Source organism: Protopterus annectens, chromosome 6.part0 (assembly GCF_019279795.1).
Source record: "Protopterus annectens isolate FY-2018-M chromosome 6.part0, PAN1.0, whole genome shotgun sequence".
Classification (NCBI taxonomy): Eukaryota; Metazoa; Chordata; order Ceratodontiformes; family Protopteridae; genus Protopterus; species Protopterus annectens.
In genome coordinates this window covers 1,086,524,970-1,086,546,007 of record NC_056737.1, presented here as the reverse complement: position 1 = coordinate 1,086,546,007, position 21,038 = coordinate 1,086,524,970, and the positions used below count along the sequence as shown (strand labels likewise).

The following is a 21,038-nucleotide window of genomic DNA, read 5'->3' as shown; positions in this document are numbered from 1 at the left end:
TCTCCGCATTACCTTCCTATATCCCTGGTTGTTGACGGTGAGGCCGTCACATGACTGGTTTCGGGAACGTAGTCATCCTCGTGCACATGCATTTGTACGCGCATTCTGTACTGTCAGCGCATCTATTTCCTAACACGCCAGTCATGATGTTGTGATGTGCATTGTACAGCCCAGATTTGCTGTCCTCCAATATCCTTCCTCCTACGGTGGCACACCCCTGTGTGGTTGACATGTATCTGGTGTAGGCCACTCCTCGGTGTAGTACCGCTTCGCGTTTGCTCCATCCTTACGCTGGCGCCCGTTTTGCGATTCACTATTATCTGCCTCATTTGCATGGAATTGACTACTAATACCTGGTTACGGGCGGACAACGCCTCCACTCCTTGACAACCATTGCGCTGGGGTTGCAGCTTTACATACATACTATGGTGTGTGGTGGCTGTGCAGCTGATTTGTGTTCTAATGCTCTTTTCGGACATTATCATATTATTTCATTGCTTTACAACTTCTGTGCACACATCCCGGGGGTCTGCTGTTCTTTCTACGTACGTGCCATTTATGTCATTTTTTACATTTTGTGCATATTTTCTTTGGACATTCTCGGTGCCTTTCCACATTGGCATATTGCACCTATATGATACCTGACTTTGACAGCCTTCCGTTACTCCTCCGGTATGTTTGGGTAAATGTAAACCTTTTTTGGTTTACATTGCCGTGCCCTTACGCTACGCCTGCGCCACTTCGTGGATCGCTATTGCCCTCATTTGCATGGTGCAATACCGCACACAGTGTGTTTTGCATACCTACGCCGGGGGCGGAGACGGTCTGGCGCACGCCGGTAGTGCACGTGGAATTCATTCATACCTGAATCGCTCAGCAGCCATATTTGGCGTTATAACGCCAACGCTATGCGGGCGCCTGGCGCAAGGTTCATGAATCCCGGGGAAAGTCTTTCTGGAGTACAAGTATCAGTTGATATTCCTCGTGTTTCACTGTTACAGTCATCACACTTGGGTTATCTGCCTGCAGGTAACCCTCATTCTGCCTGAATACCAGAGACTTAGTATTTTTGCATTGGATGCTGTCACTCCAGGACTGACATCAGGTCATTAGGGGTATAAAAACAGGCATCCGACACAATTACATCAGTCTTTCTTGCCAAGCAGCCCGAAGCAGAAGCAGATCGGAAGTGCAGGTCGGCCGCTACCTGAATTTTCGTTTGCGAATTTAATAATCCTGAAGTTTTCTAAAGCTAAGTACCCATTAGGGATCCTTTTTTGTTGCTCTTACCGATGTCAGAAAAAGTTAACAATTGTCTTGTCTGTGGAAAGTAAATACCTCATAAAGATTTTCATTCTTACTGCATCACCTGTTTAGGCCCAGACCACGACGTCCCTCGCTGTCAAATTTTGTGCCTTATTTAACACCCGAACCATTCGTCGTCGGGCTCTCTGTCGATAATTTCTTTCACTCTCAATCTCCGTATTCTGAAATGGCTTCAGTAAGCCATCCAACTACCAATATTCTGAAAAAACGTAAAGATAAAGACAGAGACAAACCGCATAGGTCCAAAACTGCCGACGACACTTCCGTTAAGCTAGTTGCCAGTCCACCGGTACTCAGTGAGGCGCTTCTGCAGCCCCTGATGCCCACTTCAGTGGATTCACAGGCCTCTACTGAGACCCCTTCAGAGTCCGGTATGCCGCGAGACTCTTCGACTATGGAACCTGCAGATGTCTCTACCTTGGATGGGTCCTGAGCAGGCACCGGCTTCTGAGGCAGTTATTTGCTCTATCAATGTTTGACTCAAACCGATGACCTTCTTTTTTAACCAAAACTACCGAGTTTCTTAGGCCCAGAGTACGCACTATGCCTAGAAAACGGACGACCAAAGCGCATGCACTTGCTCCCATGCCACAAAAACAAATGCTTAGAATGGCTGAAGACCTTATTATGCTGATTAGGGGAGGTCAGCCTTCCCCTGCTAACAGACAACGTCCAGTCCCCTTCTGCTTCTACAGACCAGGAGTCCGATGACGCTGAAATTTCTGATTATGGAGACATGCCCTTATCTGCTTATGAGGACTCGGATGCAGAGGAATCCATTATTTCTGCCTCCCCTCCAGAGGATTTTTCTTTAGGTGAAACTTTGCATACCTTACGAGAGCATTTCCACTGGGAATGCCAAGACTATTCTCAGTCCAAAAAGAGACTCAGAGAATTTCTAGAGCTGCCTCAACACAGGCACTTAGCAATACCCCTTGTCCTGGATGTTGTGGATGATATGTTTATGGAATCAGGTCTTACTCATGACACTTTATCTCCTGCCTCTAGGAAACCAAACAGGTACTACAAAGTACTTGACACTCACAAATTTCTTTTCAAGAATCCTACTGCTGACCCAGAGATCATTTCTCAGGGGCCTAAAGGTATCAAGGCTACTACAGCCAGGAATCCCACCCCTTCGGATAGGGATTCCAGAGCTTTGGACAGATTGGGTAAGAAGGTATGTACCTCTGCAACTCTTGCTGTTAAGACATTGAATTGTCAGTTTCACATGCTGAAGTACCAGCAACATATTATGGAACTTATTAAATAAAAAGTGGCAACCTTTTCAGACTGTGCAGAAAATAAAGAATTGCAGGAGCTTATGCACTCTGCAAGCCAAGTCAGCATGCATACTTTGCAGTGTGGCTTTGATGCCCTAGAAGCATCTTGCCGGGCAGCAGTCACTGGCTCTGTACTGAAAAAACATGCTTGGCTGAAGGAGCAGACCTTGCCAGACCATGTCAAATCAAAGTTACTAGGCAGTCCTTTGAATAAAGACTGTTTTTTTGGCACCAAAGCAGAAGAGGTTCTTAAAAAGATGGAAGAAAAACTAAGTCTATGCTGATCATTAAAGAATTCTTACAAGTGCAACCCCCTAGATTCAGTAGGCATTGCCCTTCCAAACACTGGTCCTTTCCAGCCCCCTCCAGGCCTTCTCAAACCAGACCCAGGTGAAACACACCACCTAGACTTCAGTCTCAGGATATGCAGAGGTCTAAGCAATGGAGTGCCCCCACTCCTAATGCAGGGAGTGGTAAGCCACCTCCTTACGGAAAAAGCTCACAATGACTTCTTTACTCCACTCCCCAGCCCTGCCCAGTTGGTTGTGCCCTTAGGAGAAAACTTGCCCTTCATGCAAAAAACTGGATGTCCATCACTCAGGACCGGTGCGTCCTCAACATTGTATCCCAGGGGTACAAATTTTATTTCCATTCACTGCCAACCCCAAGCAGGTTTCCAGACCTTCCTCCAAACCAGTGGGCAGATGCTCAAAACCAAATACATTCCCCTTCTCAATATCAGAGTTATTCAGCTGGTTCCAGTAGAACAGAGAGGGGTCAAGGATTCTACTCCAGACTCTTCTTGGTACCCAGGAAAGAGGGCTCTTGGCGCCCAGTCCTGGATCTTTCCATTCTCAACACCTTCCTGGTGGTACCAAAATTCAAAATGCTTACCCTGCAACAACTTCTTCCTATGCTAGCCAAGAATGCCTGGTTAGTCACCCTAGACTTAAAAGAAGCCTATCTGCATATCACCATAAGGGAATTATGCAGGAAGTATCTACGTTTCAGGGCAGGGTCCATGCATTATCAGATGTTCATCGTGTTTCACTGTTGCAGTCATTACAGTTGGGTTACCCTGCTGGCAGGCTACCCGCAGTCGGCCTGAGTTCCAAAGTCTAGCTCCGGCGTCGGTTGCTGTCACCTCTTCCTTGACGTCAGTGCACCAGGGGTATAAAAGATGCAGCCGATGCCATTTTCTTCAGTCTTTCTTGCCGCGTGGTGCCCGAAGCAAAAACAGTTTGCAAGTGCCGGTCGGCCGACTCCTGAAGTTTTCAAATTCGAATTTCAGATCCAAAGTCTTCATTAAAGCTAAGTACCCCATTGGGGAAACTTTTTTCTTGCTCCAGACCGATGTTAGGAAAAAGTTAATAACTGTATTTCTTGTGGGAAGCAAATACCTCATAAGGATTTTCATTCTTACTGTATTCCTCGTCTAGGTCCTGACCATAACATTGCTAGTTGTCAGTTTTGTGCCAGATTTAATCAACGCACTATTAAGCATTGGTACGATTTTGCATTTCATTGCTTTGGCAGAAGATTTAATTGTATAATGCCATCGGAACAGCCGACTACCGGAGTTTACAAGAAACTAAAAGAAAAAGGAAAGGACAGGCATCCGAGATCCAATACCGACGATGAGGCTTCTTCTAGGACTGTCGCCGGTTCCTTGCCTAGGCCCTGACCATAATATTGCTAGTTGTCGGGTTTGTGCCAGATTTAACCAACGCACTATTAAGCGTCAGTACGATTTTGCATTTCATTACTCTGACAGAAGATTTAATTATATAATGCCGTCGGATCAGCCGACTACCGGAGTTTACAAGAAACGAAAAGAAAAAGAAAAGGACAGGCATCCGAGATACAATACCAATGACGAGGCTTCTTCTAGGACTGTTGTCGGTTCACCGGTTCTCAGTGAGGTGCTTTCGCAGCCCCTGACGCCCGCTACCTCAGAGCCTCAGGCCGCTTCCGACTCCCACGTGGAGCCGACTGGGCCTCTGGAAACTCAAGGTATTGGACACTCTGAAATCATTCCCTCAGATGGGTCCGGAGCCGCTGAGCAGGCATCGGCTTCTGAGGGTGTTTTCAGACCTACACAGTTGTATGTAAAACCTACTTCAGCTATAAAGGCAAAGACTAAAGCAGCTCTAAAGACAAAGAAACAAGTGCAGCATTCACCTGGACAGGCCTCCATGCCTAAAAAACAGATGCTTAAAATGTCCGAAGACCTTATTACTTTGATCAGGGGTTCCCATCCCCCTCCTGAAAAAAGGTCTAGGCAAGAGTTAAAATATGAATCTTCAGACCAGGTTTCCATTTCCTCTGATTCCTCCTGTGAACAAGATTACTCTATTCCTCCCTATGAGGATTCTGATGCTGAAGAATCTATTCCTTCAGCCTCTTCTCCTGAGGATTATTCTTTTGGGGAAACACTGCATACTATGAGGGAGCATTTTCACTGGGAGAGCCAAGACTACTCAGAATCCAAGAAAAGCCTCAGAGATTTCTTTTTATTGCCCCAGCACAGGCCCCTGGCTATTCCGCCTGTTTTAGATATTGTAGATGTATTTTCAGAGTCCAGTTTTTCTCCAGACTCTCTACCACCAGCTTCGGTTAAGCTAGACAGATACTACAGGGTTCCTGATTCACATACATTTTTCTATAAGAACCCTGCAGCAGACCCTGAAACCATTTCTCAGGGTCCCAAAGGGGTCAAGGCTTCTACTGCAAAAAACCCTATCCCCTCTGATAGGGATTCTAGAGCCCTAGGCAGATGGGGCAAAAAGATTTATGCCTCTGCTATCTTGGCTGTAAGAGCCTTAAATTGCCAATTTCATATGCTTAAGTATCAGCAATATCTTATGTCTTTGCTTAAACAGAAAATGCCAGCAAATGCAGAATGTGCAGACAATAAAGAAGTGCAGGATTTATTGCATGCAGCTGAACAAGTTGGAAAGCATACTTTGCAATGTGGTTTTGATTCTCTTGAGGCCTCCTGCAGGGCCGCTGTTACAGGTTCTGTCATTAGGAGGCATGCTTGGTTAAAAGAACAGAATTTGCCGGATCATGTTAAAGCAAAACTATTAGATGCTCCTTTACAGCATGGTACTTTGTTTGGTGCTAAAGTAGAAGAGGTGTTGAAGAAAATGGAGGACGAAGTTAAATCTCTGCAAACAGTCAAGGATTTCTTGCAGGTACAGCCTCCCAGATTTAGCTGGAACTGGCCTACAAAAAATTGGTCCTTTCCAGTGTCAGTTAGACCACAAAGGGGCAGATACAGACACCCCAGAGGCAGATCACAGCCCCAAGGCTCATACAGGCCTAAACAATGGGGTGCTTCTACCTCCAAAAGCGGAGAGGAAAAATCACAGCCATACAGGAAGCAGTCTCAATGACTTCCCCTGCCAGCACCAAGCACTTATCTTTTGGCAGCCCCTTTGGGAGGAAAATTAGCACTTTTTTCACAAAATTGGCACATGATCACCCAGGACAAATGGGTTCTAAATATAGTTACACAAGGCTACAGGTTCCACTTTCACACCCTGCCAAGGCAAAACGGTATGCCAGATCTGCCACACAAACAATGGGCAGAGGCACAAAAACAAGTTCCATCCCTCATGGATATGAGGGCCATTCAGCAAGTACCAAGACAAGAGCATGGTCAAGGATTCTATTCAAGACTGTTCTTGGTACCCAGAAAAGACAAAGCCTGGAGACCTATACTGGACCTTTCTAAACACATATCTGGATATTCCAAAATTCAAGATGTTGACTCTACAGCAGCTTCTGCCCATGTTGGGCAAGAAGGCTTGGCTTATGACTTTAGATCTAAAAGAGGCATACCTGCATGTCCCAATCAGACAAACGTGCAGAAGATACCTCAGATTCAAAGCTGGCTCAATGCACTACCAATTCTCTGCACTGCCCTTTGGCTTATCTACTGCACCCAGGGTCTTCACAAAGTGCCTGGCAACAGTAATTGCATTCTGCAGACAAAGAGGAATACAAATATATCCTTACTTGGACGACTGCCTTATTCAAGCGGAGAACAAGGACATTCTACTACAGCATCTGGCGTTTGTAAAAATATTACTGACAAGTCTAGGGTACACAGTAAACTAAAAGAAATCAAAACTCGTACCCTCTCAAGAGATAATATTCCTGGGTGCAAGCTTAAATACAACTGCCCAGATGGCTTATCTCATGCCAGACAAACACAGACAAGTGACTACTTATTTCAAAATGTTGGCAACAAAGACCCAGTTATCTGCAGGAAAAATTCTGCAGGCCTTGGGTTTCATGGCATCCTGCATTCTGCTAATTCCATATGCAAGACTGCATATGAGGAAACTTCAGTGGTATCTAAAAAGTGTTTGGACTCAACATTGCCACAGCCTGGAAACAGTAATTACCCTCATTTCCTGCCTGCAAAAGGAGTTTCGATGGTGGGCAAAAGCCTGTCACCACAACATAGGACAGCCATTCACCTTGCCCACAGCCAGGCAGACATTGACAACAGATGCATCAGATTATGCCTGGGAGGCCCATATGGCAGGAAGATGTATTCAGGGCACATGGTCCGCAAGTCAAATGCATCTATATATCAATCAAAAAGAGATGCTAGCTGTTCAGAACGCCCTGACAGCCTTCAAGGGTCTACTTCATCCAGGATAACTACTGATATGGACGGACAATACTACAGTTATGTGGTGCATAAACAAGCAGGGAGGCACACATTCCTACCCCCTCTGCAGACTAGCCATGAACTTATGGGACACAGCATTGACTTACCAAGTACATCTGCAAGCACAATTCCTGCCAGGAAGGACAAATACTCTGGCAGACGAACTAAGCAGAAACCTAATGGATCCCCACGAGTGGAAATTGGATCCACAAGTCTTCACCAAGATAACAAGGAACTGGGGATGCCCGGACATAGACCTATTTGCCTCCCCTCACAACTACCAACTACAGAAATTCTGCACAAGGACTTATCACAAGCAAGCAATAAAAGTGGATGCTCTATCTTTCAGCTGGAAAGAACTAACAGTATGTGCCTTTCCTCCTCTGCCTCTCCTCCCTAAGGTACTCCTCAAGGTCAGACAAGAGAAACCAAAAATTATACTGATTGCCCCAGACTGGCCCCGCCAGCACTGGTACCCAATCCTAAAGAGCTTGTCTCAATGCCCAGTTTGGACATTACCTCAAATTCCTCACTTATTGACCTAACAAGACAGTCAAATACTGCACAGCCAACTCAGGATCTTAAACTTGGCAGCATGGCAGATAATGTAGCCAGTCAAGACACACCTCTCTCTAAAGCAGTGATGGATGTTATTTTGGAGGTCAGGAGGCCTAGCACCAGAAAATCTTATACAGAAAAATGGAAGAGATTCTGTGCTTAGAACCAGGCACAAGGTTTTGACACGATTGTTCCAAACATTCCTCAGATTTTGCAATACTTAACTGAGATGTTTGATAAAGGCCTTTCTTTTTCATCAGTTAAAATTCATGCCTCTGCTATTTCAGCTCATTACAGTACAGAACCACCTATTTTTTCTCATCCATTACTAAGACAGTACCTCAGAGGGGCCGAAAACATAAGTCCCCCCCAAGGAGAGCACCAATACCTGCATGGGACCTCAACTTTGTCTTGGAAAAACTCACACTGCCTCCGTTTGAACTAACCTCTGCAGCTGATATTAAATTTCAATCCTGGAAAACGGCTGTGCTCCTAGCAATAACCTCTGCTAGATGAGTCTCAGCGTTACAGGCACTCATGGCTGTGGAACCTTTTATCATTTTCCATCCTGGCAGGGTTTCTCTGCGGACAAACCCTACTTTTATGCCTAAGGTAGTGTCCAGTGTGGCCCTTAACCAAACAATTCATTTGCCTACCTTTTATCCAAACCCACAGAATAAGGGTGAGAGAATTCTGCATTCTTTGGACATTCACAGGCAGCTACGCTTCTACTTGGACAGAACCAAAGCTTTCAGAAAGACTGAACAACTTCTAGTGGCATATACTGCAGGATCACAAGGAAAGCCTATCTCAAAACAGACAATTTCAAAGTGGATAGGTCACTGCATTCGTTTCTTCTATTCTCAGCATGGCAAATCAGTGCCTAAGGGCATTAGGCCACATTCAACCAGAGCAGCAGCCACTTCAGCAGCCTTCCTCAGAGGAGTACCAACCAAAGACATCTTAGAGGCTGCAACTTGGAGTTCAGTGCATACTTTTACAAAGCACTATCATTTACCTCTCTACTCTAAATCCAGGACAGGATTTGCCACTGCAGTTCTGCAGGGCCTGATAGCCTCTCATAATCCTATTTAGCACCAGCCTCTCAACCTTAGCTTTGGGATTCAACCCAATTGTAATGACTGCAACAGTGAAACACGATGAACATAGTACAGTTGTATACCTACCATAAATGTAGATGTTGGGAGTGTATTCACTGTTGCAGTCCAGGTTACCCTCCCACCCACCCCCCTTTTCCTTTTCCTTTTCTGGGACTTATCTGTACTTCTCTATTCTTTACAACCTATCTGGTGTATTTGCTTGTAGATGAAGGAAAAGTTGTTTTTTGTGCATGTATGCTCATTAGCATAATTTAGCCTACCAATGACGTCAGGGAGGAGGCGACAGCAACCGACGCCAGACCTAGACTTTGGAACTCAGGCTGACTGCGGGTTGCCTGTCAGCAGGATAACCCAATTGTAATGACTGCAACAGTGAATACACTCGAACATCTACATTTATGGTAGGTACACAGCTGTACTTTTTCTCTCTCTCCTATCTATGGCTATTACTAACCCCTTCTGGGGTATTGGTATTTCTTTTTACTGATGGTGTTTTCCCCCACCATGACCTAGCTCCCTATTTGGGGGGCTCCTGACATTTGGGGCAAGAAAATCTGATGTAATGGCATCTGCTGCCTATTTTTATACCCCTGACGACCTGACGTCAGTCCTGGAGCGACAGCATCAGATGCAGAAGTACTAAGCCTCTGGTATTCGAGTCGACTGCGGGCTACCTGCAGGCAGATAACCCAAGTGTGATGACTGCAACAGTGAATACACTCGAACATCTACATTGTAAGTGTACACAACTGTACTTTTCTTCTTCTGTTAATGACAACAGTGTAACAAAAAATAAAAATCTATCTGAAGATATATCTCAAAGGTATATCTCACAAGGGATGCCGCTGCTGTGGAACAGACTCCCAATCCACATGAAACAAAGTTTATCCTTGTCCTTATTCAAATGCAACTTACATTTGTGAATGGGAAACAAAAAACGTATCTCAGGACTGCCCCTGTACTAGAAATGGACAGAGGCAACCCCGAAATGCTTTATCCTTTGCATGGGTCCCCTCAAATTATCTATGATAAGATCCCAGTTATTCTCATTAGGGGTAATATATAATTATCGACCATGGGATGGGTAAGGCCAGTCTATAACCAAATGGGATAAGTTATTTAAAGCACAAAAAAGGGAAATTGGCTAGGCTTAAAATTTGCCCGCAATGGCATCTAGCCTAGTACTTATCTATGAACCTATAAGATAAATCTGATAAGGGAAAGAAAGAGAGAATTGCATTCATAAAAAGATAAAAAGTGCAGCAGTTGTGAAGCATACATCATATACTGTACAGGGACAGGTATTGGCAATCGAGGAGGCCTTGCCCGTTGTTAAGAACCCGTCCCTTCAGCTACTTGAGTTACATGGGGTTCACCCACTCTGCAGGTGAAAGTCCTGTCAGTGTCTTACTTTTCTCCCTATGTCTTTGCAGCCTTAATGTGGAAATCACTGATGGACCAGGCTTCTTTGTTTCCACTCATGGTGACTAAAAGGGTGCCTAACATTATCTCTTTCCAGAGCATTTAGTAAGTTTTCCACAACCGAAGCCACTTCATAGGCAATCACTGAAGTAGTTGGTCTAGTCATATGCCATTTGTAGCTCAGCTCACTCCCGTTTCTGCCACAACTTCACTTGGTCATCTTCCATGATTATAGAGAGCCCCTCTGGTTGCATTCTTCGCAGATAGGTTGGTCATTAAGGCGCCTGAATGTCTCAGAACTTAAATGTTTTTGATTTGGAACACACATCCAGACACTGTAACCCCACACCCATATCAACAATTTCTTTTTTCCTTGTTGTGGACTGTAGTATTTTTGTTTGAGTGTTCTTTTGCAGAATATGTTACAGGTTTCAGCTACTTCCAAGACCTGTATTTAGGGAGTTGTACAGCTAAGAAGAAAAGCATCATCTCTGCTTCCTCCATTTCAAGTTTTCTGGGAAGAACAGAGAGCCACTTACATACTGGGAGCAGATCACTCCATGGATATGAGGAGTCCTGGTCATCTGGGTGTCCGCCCAAGAATGTCTTCTATGGAGATATTAAATTGCAAGAAACACAGCCAGTCTGCTGGCATAGAAGGATGAAGCCCTGACTACTCCCCAAGTGACCTAACTTCATTTAGTGCTTTGATGATTGACTGCACTGGCAGGAAGGACTAACATTGCCTTTCTTGAGGGAAATGATTCCTGACTTATGTTTGCTGTTCTGGTATTGTAGTATGGAAGTCTCATAATCACTGAAAAACAGAGGGCCAGTCTAGGGAGGGTAGTATGCACTGTGGCTACCCAAGACAGCAGTTCTGGTCCACATGCATGCATGGATCTGGGGGGAACATTAGTAACCCTTTGGGTAATACAGGTGTGCACATCACAACCAGCAAATGTGTTAATGCCATAATACAAATGTTGTAAATTGCCATGATGCTGGCAAGAGAGTAAGCTTTCCTTGATATGTGCCGAATGTTACCCATTTCTTAGGCTCTTATCCTGGCGACTCTCCGATCAGCTTTGGATCTGATGTTTGCCATTAGGAAGACTCGATGGTTAACAGGTAGAGAGGAGAATATTTTAAAGAAAAAAATGTTATGAAACACCAGTTTAAATTGACTTCCATAACCATCACCAGGAAGAGGTAAGTATGGTTTCCGAAACTCAAAGCATTTTTTCATATATCCTACTGGTCCATCAATTGAGGCTGGATAGTCTACATTCTTTCAAGAATCGTATTCACAGCTGTTTGCTCCTAGAAAAGTCTAATAAGTTCTAAGTCTTTCTGTTAAATGAAATCGTATATGGGATCTTTTTGTAAATGACCTAGCTGCTTCAAAGTAATATTTAAACAATGATTGAGAATTGCTTTCCAAAACACAGGAAAATAGAATTCTTGGCAGGATTTGAAAGAAGATGAGTGCAGTTATCACTGGTGTTAGAACTGTTAATTGGTGGACCCATGTGGTGTAGTAATAGGGTAAGATTCTGAAACACAAGATGATCTACTTCTTGTAGTCCAAGGTTTCTTTCAGCCTCCTTGTGCCCTCCTGTGTGTCTCTGAGTCTGGCTCATACAACCAGAGTACAATCATGATGCAACATGACTTCATTAAAAAAAATATTAACCGGCTTTAATTGACTTTGACCTAGTAACTATGGTCTGACCCATCAAACTGGTGAAAATCCGTAGAGTCCCCTGCATAGTTGCCTTAATGCCATTACAAATGCCACACAACCTTTGCCACTGAGTTCAACCCCAAATCCAATGTCAAATTTAGATTGCCGTGCCATAACCACTCATCCAGTCCTCGTACTCTGCAGTTCTGTACACTTCCTCTGCCTGAATTTCGTCTTAGAGTTGGGGTGTTAATGCCAGAATGAATGATGTAGCAGAATTGTCAGTCTTCAACTATGCATAACTGAAAAGAAAATTCCTCTTTTCGCATGATACTTCCATATTTGGGTCGATCTCACATATGCATCCTGTCTGACTTCACAGAACCATAACAATAGAAAGAATGAGTTCTGACTAGCAAAACTACCCTATTCAGGTTCTAGAAGACCAATTTCAGGGTCCTGTCACCAGATGGTATGACTTTTTCTCTTTAGCATTCACTTTGATTTAATCATGTCTTATTTTGTATCCCACCCCCATCATTCTCCATGACTGTAGACCACTAACTCTGAACCTCTGTAACACCTCTACAAATTTCTTTGTACAGTTTGAGCTCCATATTTATCATCCATGCACTCAGACATATGTTACACTCTGCCAGCACCTCCTGATAACCTACATAAGCACTGTTTACATAGATTAATAGTCCTTCCACATACTTACACATGATTACAGCTTGTTGCGGTTTCTTACTTGCATTCAGGAGTGGACCCTCTGGCTACTCTAACTTCATAGTAACTGATAGATACCTGCCCTATTGATAAAGAAATCCTTCTCAGTTCAGTATTCACATGATTTCTCAGAAGTTGTCCACAGCCCCTCAAAATAGTCATGTATTGTGCAGTCCCACTTACCTCTTTATGATCTAACAGCCTTTCCTCCTTCAGTCCTCTGAATTACATTATACACTTATACCAGTTAACCAGGGCCTTTAAATGAATATGCTTGGCTGTACCACTGTCCGCTACCAGCCTAATCAAGATGACCTTATTGACTTGCATAACTGCACAACTAGGTCCTGTCCACAAATCAAGCATATTCTCACATACCCACCTTTTCAGTGGTGTAAAGGGATAAAGCACTGATTGGCAATTGAAGTAGTAGCTAAGTCGTTTGACAGCTCAGACAGGAAGGATGGGAGTGCTTATCCTGGAGGGTAGGCAGCTTGCTGGCATCTCTCAAGTGGAGTTGTGGTAGAGGATCGAGCTCTGAATTAAGATGGCAAGCTGGTAGGCCTGGAGAATAGCAGTAGGTGTGGCTATTCTATGAGGCTGGGGTGATGCACATGCTCTGGCTACTCCCATTACACACACAGTCTAACAACAATGTTAGTTTGCAGGAAAGAACTTTGGCCTAGCATAAAACAGTATTCCTCCTCAAGGATAATAGCACTGTTTTGGCACTGTCTCCAGGCCGAGTGTAAATATAACCCATAAGTTGAGCCCTCAGACCTGGAGAAACAAATGAGTCAGTAGGTAATGGGAGGGCGGTATAATGGTCAGGGGATGCCAGCCCCAAAAAAGATTCCCACATATTCATGCAACAGAAGATCCTAAGCTCTTACAGTTTCAGTCTAGATCCTTAGCAGGAACTGAACAGCAATCTCCTTTGTAATAGGCTGCTGTATACCAACATATTCAGTGTTGAAAGTCATAAGCACACATATAGCAAGTTGCCTTCTTACCTTATGGCTGAAGAAAATAGTTCATAATTTGCAGAAAATGCGTACAGTACAGTCTGAGGAGGAAATAGTTTTAATAGATATCTAAACTTTTTGTGAGTGTCCATCCACAGTAACCATATGGAAGTAGTTGCTGACTGTACGGCAGAGAGCAATGGAGACATGATTGCAGCGGAGGTGAACAGGTGTGGATTAGCATTCTCTGACACAAGAGAAGCCAGGCAGGAAGTGGGAGTAGTGAAGGGTTGTGGCCTACTTGCCTCTCTCCAGGAGTACGAAGACATGTTCAGTTGAAAGTAGACTGGCCAGTGCCATTTCCTTGGTGGAGACCAGGGGGATCCACAGTTCATATCTCACACAGAGGGAGAGGGGTGCTTGGAGAGAACATCCCTTGCAGTAGTGAAGGAACCATTCTTTGCAGACAGTCCATTGCATGTCCCTGCCTAATGCCTCACTGTGTGCATATTGTTAGGGCTAGGAAGAAAACCTGAAAAATCCTCAAACTATCCCAGTGGCTCTCTGAATGTTATCCTCTCTCATTTGATCCTGTGGGCAAAAAGAGTGGTAGAAAAATATTGAAATTGTGCTTCAACTACAGGAGATTCCATTTACAGACAGCCATAACTGAAGATACCTAAATATTAATATAGTCTGGCAGCCACTCCACGTTTAACTGTTAAGCCATATTGCTTTCAGACTACACTGTGATACTATGTACCTACCCTCCATGCCAAATTAGTATGACTGTACAATTAAAAAGTAAAATAATCTTATATGCATCTGTATGATTGTTTACTTCTTGACACAACATGCGATAAGCAGTTGTGTTTATTGCATTCTCCAAGCAGCGACTCCTAGGCTTTGCCATTAGCACACTGCATATCACCCCCCCCCCCCCCATCTGCATCACTTTAGGTTTAAGTCTGAGTGCTTCACCCATCAATCATTCTAATTATTCCCAGTTAGGATACAAGCTTCCCTCTGTAGATCTTATAGTACTTAAAGCATCATGTGTGTCATAGGCCCCTGTTCCAATAATTCCAACAAAGCACCAAAATTCTTAAAACCATCTTTAGGAAATGTTGCAGGTGCTATTGAAGATCAAAAACTGAGAAAGTGTACCAAGTTTTAATTTACATACGAGTAGCTTTCATATTCCAGTTTCTTTCTAGCTGTATATTTTTTCAGATATTCTGTGTTTACATGTTGTTGATAGATTTATTAAATTTGTGCTCTCCTTACATTCTAGAAGCTCTAGGTTATATGCGAAGAGCTGTATAAATTTTTTTGAGATATTCTGTGTTTACATGTTGTTGATTGGTTTATTAAATTTGTGCTTTCCTTACATTCCAGAAGCTGTGGGTTATGTGCGACAAGCGCTATCGTTTTTTTTTTAGATATTCTGTGTTTGCATGTTGTTGATTGGTTTATTAAAGTTGTGCTTTCCTTAGATTCCAGAAGCCCTGGGTTATGTGCGACAAGCTCTTCAGCTCCAGGGAGATGATTCCAACTCTCTTCACCTACTTGCACTATTGCTATCAGCACAGAAACACTACCATGATGCACTGAATATCATTGACATGGCATTGAGTGAATACCCAGAAAATTTCATGTGAGTAAATAGTATGTATTGATAATTGAAAATACCTACAATTTTGTATGACTTGGCATTAATTTTGGGAGCTTTGCTTGCTTACTAGTTGTATTTTGAAGAAATAACTAAATGTTATTTATCGACATCTATTTTTTGCGTCGACTTCATCGCATGCCCTTTGTTCCATTTGTAGGAATACTTGGGTATTTCCAATTTTGCAGTATGTTATACCTTTCTGTATGCATGCTTTTCTCCAGTTGTAGGCTAATAAAAATAGAGAGATGTCTTTACCAGTCCCACATTAAATGTTTGAGGGAAGTTGGTCTTGCCAGATAACACAGAGGTCCTAAAGATTTAAGTTTAGACAGAGTTGTATATCTGGAGAGAGTATGATATTTACTAACTTGTATAAATCCATTCTGCACTGTAATTACTTAACCATGAGAATAGGCTGCATTCTCCTCAGATGTCCAGAGTTTTCAGAAGTCCTCAGCTTAGAGATGTGTTGCCCATTGGCTGGAGATAGCGGGTCAGCCAGTGCCATTTTCAATTTTTTTTTTGCTACATGAAGGGATATTGATCAGTCTGTCCCTTCCAAAGTGTCTTCCAGAATGACAACCCCGTGGGAGTGTTTTCATTTTTAATTCTGTTATTGTAATTGTCTCTATTAACTCTAACTCTTTTGACTACTATAAGTTTACTTCCCTTAATTTCTCCAAACATTTTGGGGTGTCTTGATACCATGACAGGAATGGACTTCATTCCTTAGTAAGGGTACGATTAGAGTTCATGATATTAGTCACTGAGCATGTACCCACTTGAATAAGATAAGGTCAGAATTGGACCAGCCTTTAACCTGGAAAGCAGGTCAACCTTTGAAGAGGAAAAGAGAAGCCCCCACCTCCTCAGATTCAAAATTGGATGAGGACAGATTTGGCATATTTGGTCCAAATGTCTTCTCACAGATAAGGCCTTCTTGTTGACAACCCCCACCGCTGAGGACATATCATTTGGTGTGGCATTGAGTGTAGTGAGAAAACATTTCAAGGGGGGGGGGGGGGCATAGAAGTTTCTGATTCTCTCAAAAGTTGCTTGAACCTGTTGTGGCTGGTGGAAGTACCTCCTTACACTTGGACTCTCCGCTTCTGGTGTACAAGATGCCTGACAGATTAAACAGAGTGGAAATATCTTATAGAAACAGAGTTGAAATATCTTATAGAAATCCCATGACAGTCATGGTAGTGGTGTCCATATTTGTCTTCAGAGGCTGTAAACTCGCTCCAGGGCTAAGTAGACTCCCTAACAAGGAGAACAGAGTGCTGGATACCTCTGGCATAAAAATGTATTCTTTAACTATGCATGTCTTTAGAGCAGTCAGCTGCTAGGAATTAGGTTATTTTGAAGAGAATGTTAACAGGGGACAGAGTACCCAAGATCTCTGTCTGTTTAATAAAGTAGATTGTTACAAGGTAAATAGTCACTGGTCTAATTATTAGGACTTTTAGAGTGTAAATAAAATACTATGGCTGCTATTTAATTCCTGATTTGGTTATAAACATTAATGTGTATGTTTAACTATTTTTATTGACTGAGCAATGGTAAATCAAGCATGGAATTACGACTGAATACCTGACTGTGATACTTGGAAGCTGCATGCTTAACAATGGCAAGTTTACATAAACAGAACAGCACATATCTAAGAGGATGCCACTACTCTGGAACAGACGTCTCATCCATGGGATGGACAGGCACATATCTAAGAGGATACCACTAGTCTGGAACAGACTTCTCATCCATGGGAGGGACAGACATGTATCTAAGAGGATGCCACTACTCTGGAACAGACGTCTTATCCATGGGGGGACAGGCACATATCTAAGAGGATACCAGTACTCTGTAACAGACGTCTCATCCATGGGAGGACAGGCACATATCTAAGAGGATACCACTGCTCTGGAACAGATGTCTCATCCATGGGAGGGACAGGCACATATCTAAGAGGATACCACTACTCTGGAACAGACTTCTCATCCATGGGAGGGACAGGTGCATATCTAAGAGGATACCACTGCTCTGGAACAGATGTCTCATCCATGGGAGGGACAGGCACATATCTAAGAGGATACCACTACTCTGGAACAGACTTCTCATCCATGGGAGGGACAGGTGCATATCTAAGAGGATACCACTGCTCTGGAACAAGCTTCTCATCCATGTCCCTATTCAGATGTAATTTAGATCAATGGATATGAAATGGGAGATTTTCCCCAGGACTAACCTCTGTCCTCCTAATGGACAGAGGCTATGGTCAAATGCCTTGCCTTACAGTTGGGTCCCCAAGTACACAGAAGGTGTGACCCTAACAATTAATCCTTTACCAGTGAAAGCTATTCAAATACAGTTATGGCTAGGATAGTGAAACATCTGTGGGATAACTTGGCTAGATGACAAACTGATAACATATCTAGGCTTAAAATGTCCCACCAGGAATGATAGCCTAGTGTTCTCCTGTTAACTCATTCACTCCAATGGAGCTCAGGAAGTTTGCACTGTAACTTCCAATGGGAGGAGCCTAAGCCTTTTGACAGAATCAAATTGTCTTCACATTTATTCTTATCTTTGGAACCCTAGGGATTATGAAAGAAATATAAATGGCAAACTTTTCAGCACAAATTATTTTTATAGTGGTAGTATTCTTTAGATTCTAGGCCTTAAACTGAATTTTATAAGTCACTTTAAACACAGTGTTACATTTGTAATATTTTGTAAACAATTTACAATATCTCAGCAACCACTTACACACACATACTGTCAGCAGCATTTTATTCATCTAGCTGAGAGCTTTCACACAAGGCTAAGACGTTCTGCCTGTGTTACTCGGTTGTTGAGAATTTTAGAAAAATGTGAAAATAATATCTGTATAAATCAATATAATAAAAACAGTTAATATCCAGATAGAGAGCAGTGCAGCATGGGATACCATCTTAGCTCGGCCAATAGAAAGACTTCGAGCTAAAAAGTATGGCCGAGTTGGCTCCGAACCCATGGGTAAGAATGTGAGGCGAGATGGACTACATAATCGAACGTTATGGTGAGTACATAACTTCTTGTTTTCATTTATATAAATGTATTATTGCCAGTGTCATGGGTGATAATTCAATAAAGATGATTAACCAAACTAAAATCCTCTCCAATTTGGGACTGGGTTTCAGCCTTCCCAATTCTTGGAGATAGACTGTTAATCTGCCTCTCAAAGCTCAAGTAGTCAAACAGAAACTGTATTTCAGACCTCTGATTATGTCTGCCATTCACTTAAGTCCACTGCTGCTGGCATAATTTGTCTGAGCTCCATTTCTCATGTTTTATTCTCTTTAACGGCTTAATTTGTGGACTGCATCTCATCCAAGTTTGACTTCTAACTTTCCTGAACTTCATGCAATCCGTGTACCATGTTAAGTGTCTGAATCTACTCCTCATTTCTTATTCTCCTGCATAATGTAATTTATTAAGCATATTTCAAATAATGTTCTCATTTCTGGCGTAGTCTCAGCGAGTTTTCCATTAAGAAACAAGTATGTACTTTACACACAGCAATAACTAGATGTTTGTTACAGCTGAATTAAGATTTTCTAATGCATTCCTCACAGGCAAGTTAAAATTCAGTAAAATGTAAAAATATCATTTGTTGTGTTTTAAGCAAAGGAAAATGGAAATGTCTATGAGCATTTGTTAAAGTAGGACTTTTCAGATAAAAAAAATATGCTGATTTGGTTACCTAGTGACTGCATCTGGTTGCATAACCGTATCACTTGCTGTTCTGGACATGCAGTTATGCAAGGTCCCCTGTTCTCCATTATGGTTGTATGGATCTGTTGAGCTGTAACTTAGTCATAGTGTAGGAAGGTGGGACAGGGTCTCGCCAGTATTCTGTTGCTGCTGTCAGGCAAGTCATTGCAGAGCTTCTTTTTAAAAAAAATGGATTGTATGTAGTCCCTTTCAGGTACTTGAATTTATCACTTAATGCAGGATCTGATGACGTCAGTTTTCATTCATTCTTCAACAGTTGAGTTCGGAGCCGACTTGGCTGTTTTACAGTTCATGGCCACTAGAACTCTCGAGCTCCCCCTTACCCCTAATCCTCTGTTCCCTAAAATGCCTCTGATCTCAATCTCATTTACCACTTTCTCATACAGACAAGGTCATTGTGAGCTCTCAAGCATTAATAGAAAGTTTTCAGAGACGTGAAGCCTTTCATTACCTAAGTAACCCTTTTTTCCTTCACATTTATATAGTGTATCTTCCCTGCCTGCTCTGTTTAGCATGTCTCTTTTACCATTCTTGGTATTTTCTTCTTTCCCTTCCCTTTCTTATACCATTGCTGGTATTACTTTCAGTCTCTTCTTATTCCTGTTTTAAAAAAAAATGTTCCTCTTCTTGTCTTTCTGTTAGTTAAAGTTCTAAGATGGTGAAAAAGCCCTCTGGCTTTAAAAATATAAAAAGTGTGGTTGCAAACTCCCCTTATCCTGATGCACATGATTGGTGTTTGTTTGGGCCCTAATCGCCTCAAAGTGGATTGTAAAATATGCAAGTCTTTAAATCTTAGGGCGGTCATTGATCTAAAAATAAACTGATACTGAAGGGTGGTCTTCCTTCCACCTTTTCAGAGGCACAGTCTGGGGCTCAACCTCAAGATCTGACAAAACACAGCACAGAAAGAGGCCATCTGAACTGTCTATGTCTTCTACCTCTTCCTAGGATCTGATGTTGGAGCCGGATCATAAGAAATCAAAGAAGTCGGATCCGAAGCCCAGGTCTTGTGATCAGCTGGCATTAGATGTTCACTGTATTTCCTGGGATCCATTGCTGTTCAATCCGAAGCCCTTACCTTGAGTGAGGTATGCATCCTCCCTTGATCCAGTATCCTCTGGAGTTCCCTTACCTTTTTTGGAGAGACGCCGGCATTCCAAGTCCTCCTGTGTAGCCTCATCCTGTTGACGTTCTTCGTGTTTCACTGTTGCAGTCATCACACTTGGGTTATCTGCCTGCAGGTAGCCCTCAGTCGGCCTGAATACCAGAGTCTTGGGATTTCTGCGTCAAATGCTGTTGCTTGTTCCATGAAGTCAGGTCATCAGGGGGTATAAAACAGGCAGACGATGCCATTACATCAGTCTTTCTTGCCGAGAAGGAGCCCAAAGCAGAAGCAGTTTGCAAGTGCCGGTCAGGCACTACCTGAAATTTTCATTTTTCGAGTTTCATACCTGAAGTCTTCTAAAGCTAAGTACCCCTTTGGGGATTCTTTTTTCTTGCTCTAACCGATGTCAGAAGAAATTAACAATTGTCTTGCTTGTGGCAAGCAAATACCTCACAGAAATTTTCATTCTTACTGCGTCACCTGTTTAGGCCCACACCACGACGTCCCTCGCTGTTGGTTTTGTGCCTTGTTTAACTCCTGAACCATTCTTCGTCGGGCTATTTTTGTAGCTAGCTTCTCTCGCTCTCATTCTCTGTATTCCGTAATGGCTCCAGTAAGCCATCCGACTACCGATCTTCCGAAAAAGCACAAAGATAAAGACAGAGACAGACCACATAGGTCAAAAACTGCCAACGATGCTTCCGTTAAG

The 21,038-nt window shown here is 42.9% G+C and overlaps 1 protein-coding gene across 1 annotated transcript in view; it reads left to right on the top strand.

Annotated features, from left to right (window-relative positions):
• The window catches only part of TTC7B (tetratricopeptide repeat domain 7B), a gene marked incomplete in the record, with an annotated part of 1,939,345 nt that overhangs the window by 1,234,018 nt on the left and 684,289 nt on the right, over nucleotides 1-21,038 (top strand). Inside the window, 1 exon segment of the mRNA XM_044074706.1 lies at nucleotides 15,275-15,435. Coding sequence (XP_043930641.1) covers nucleotides 15,275-15,435 — 161 coding nt within the window.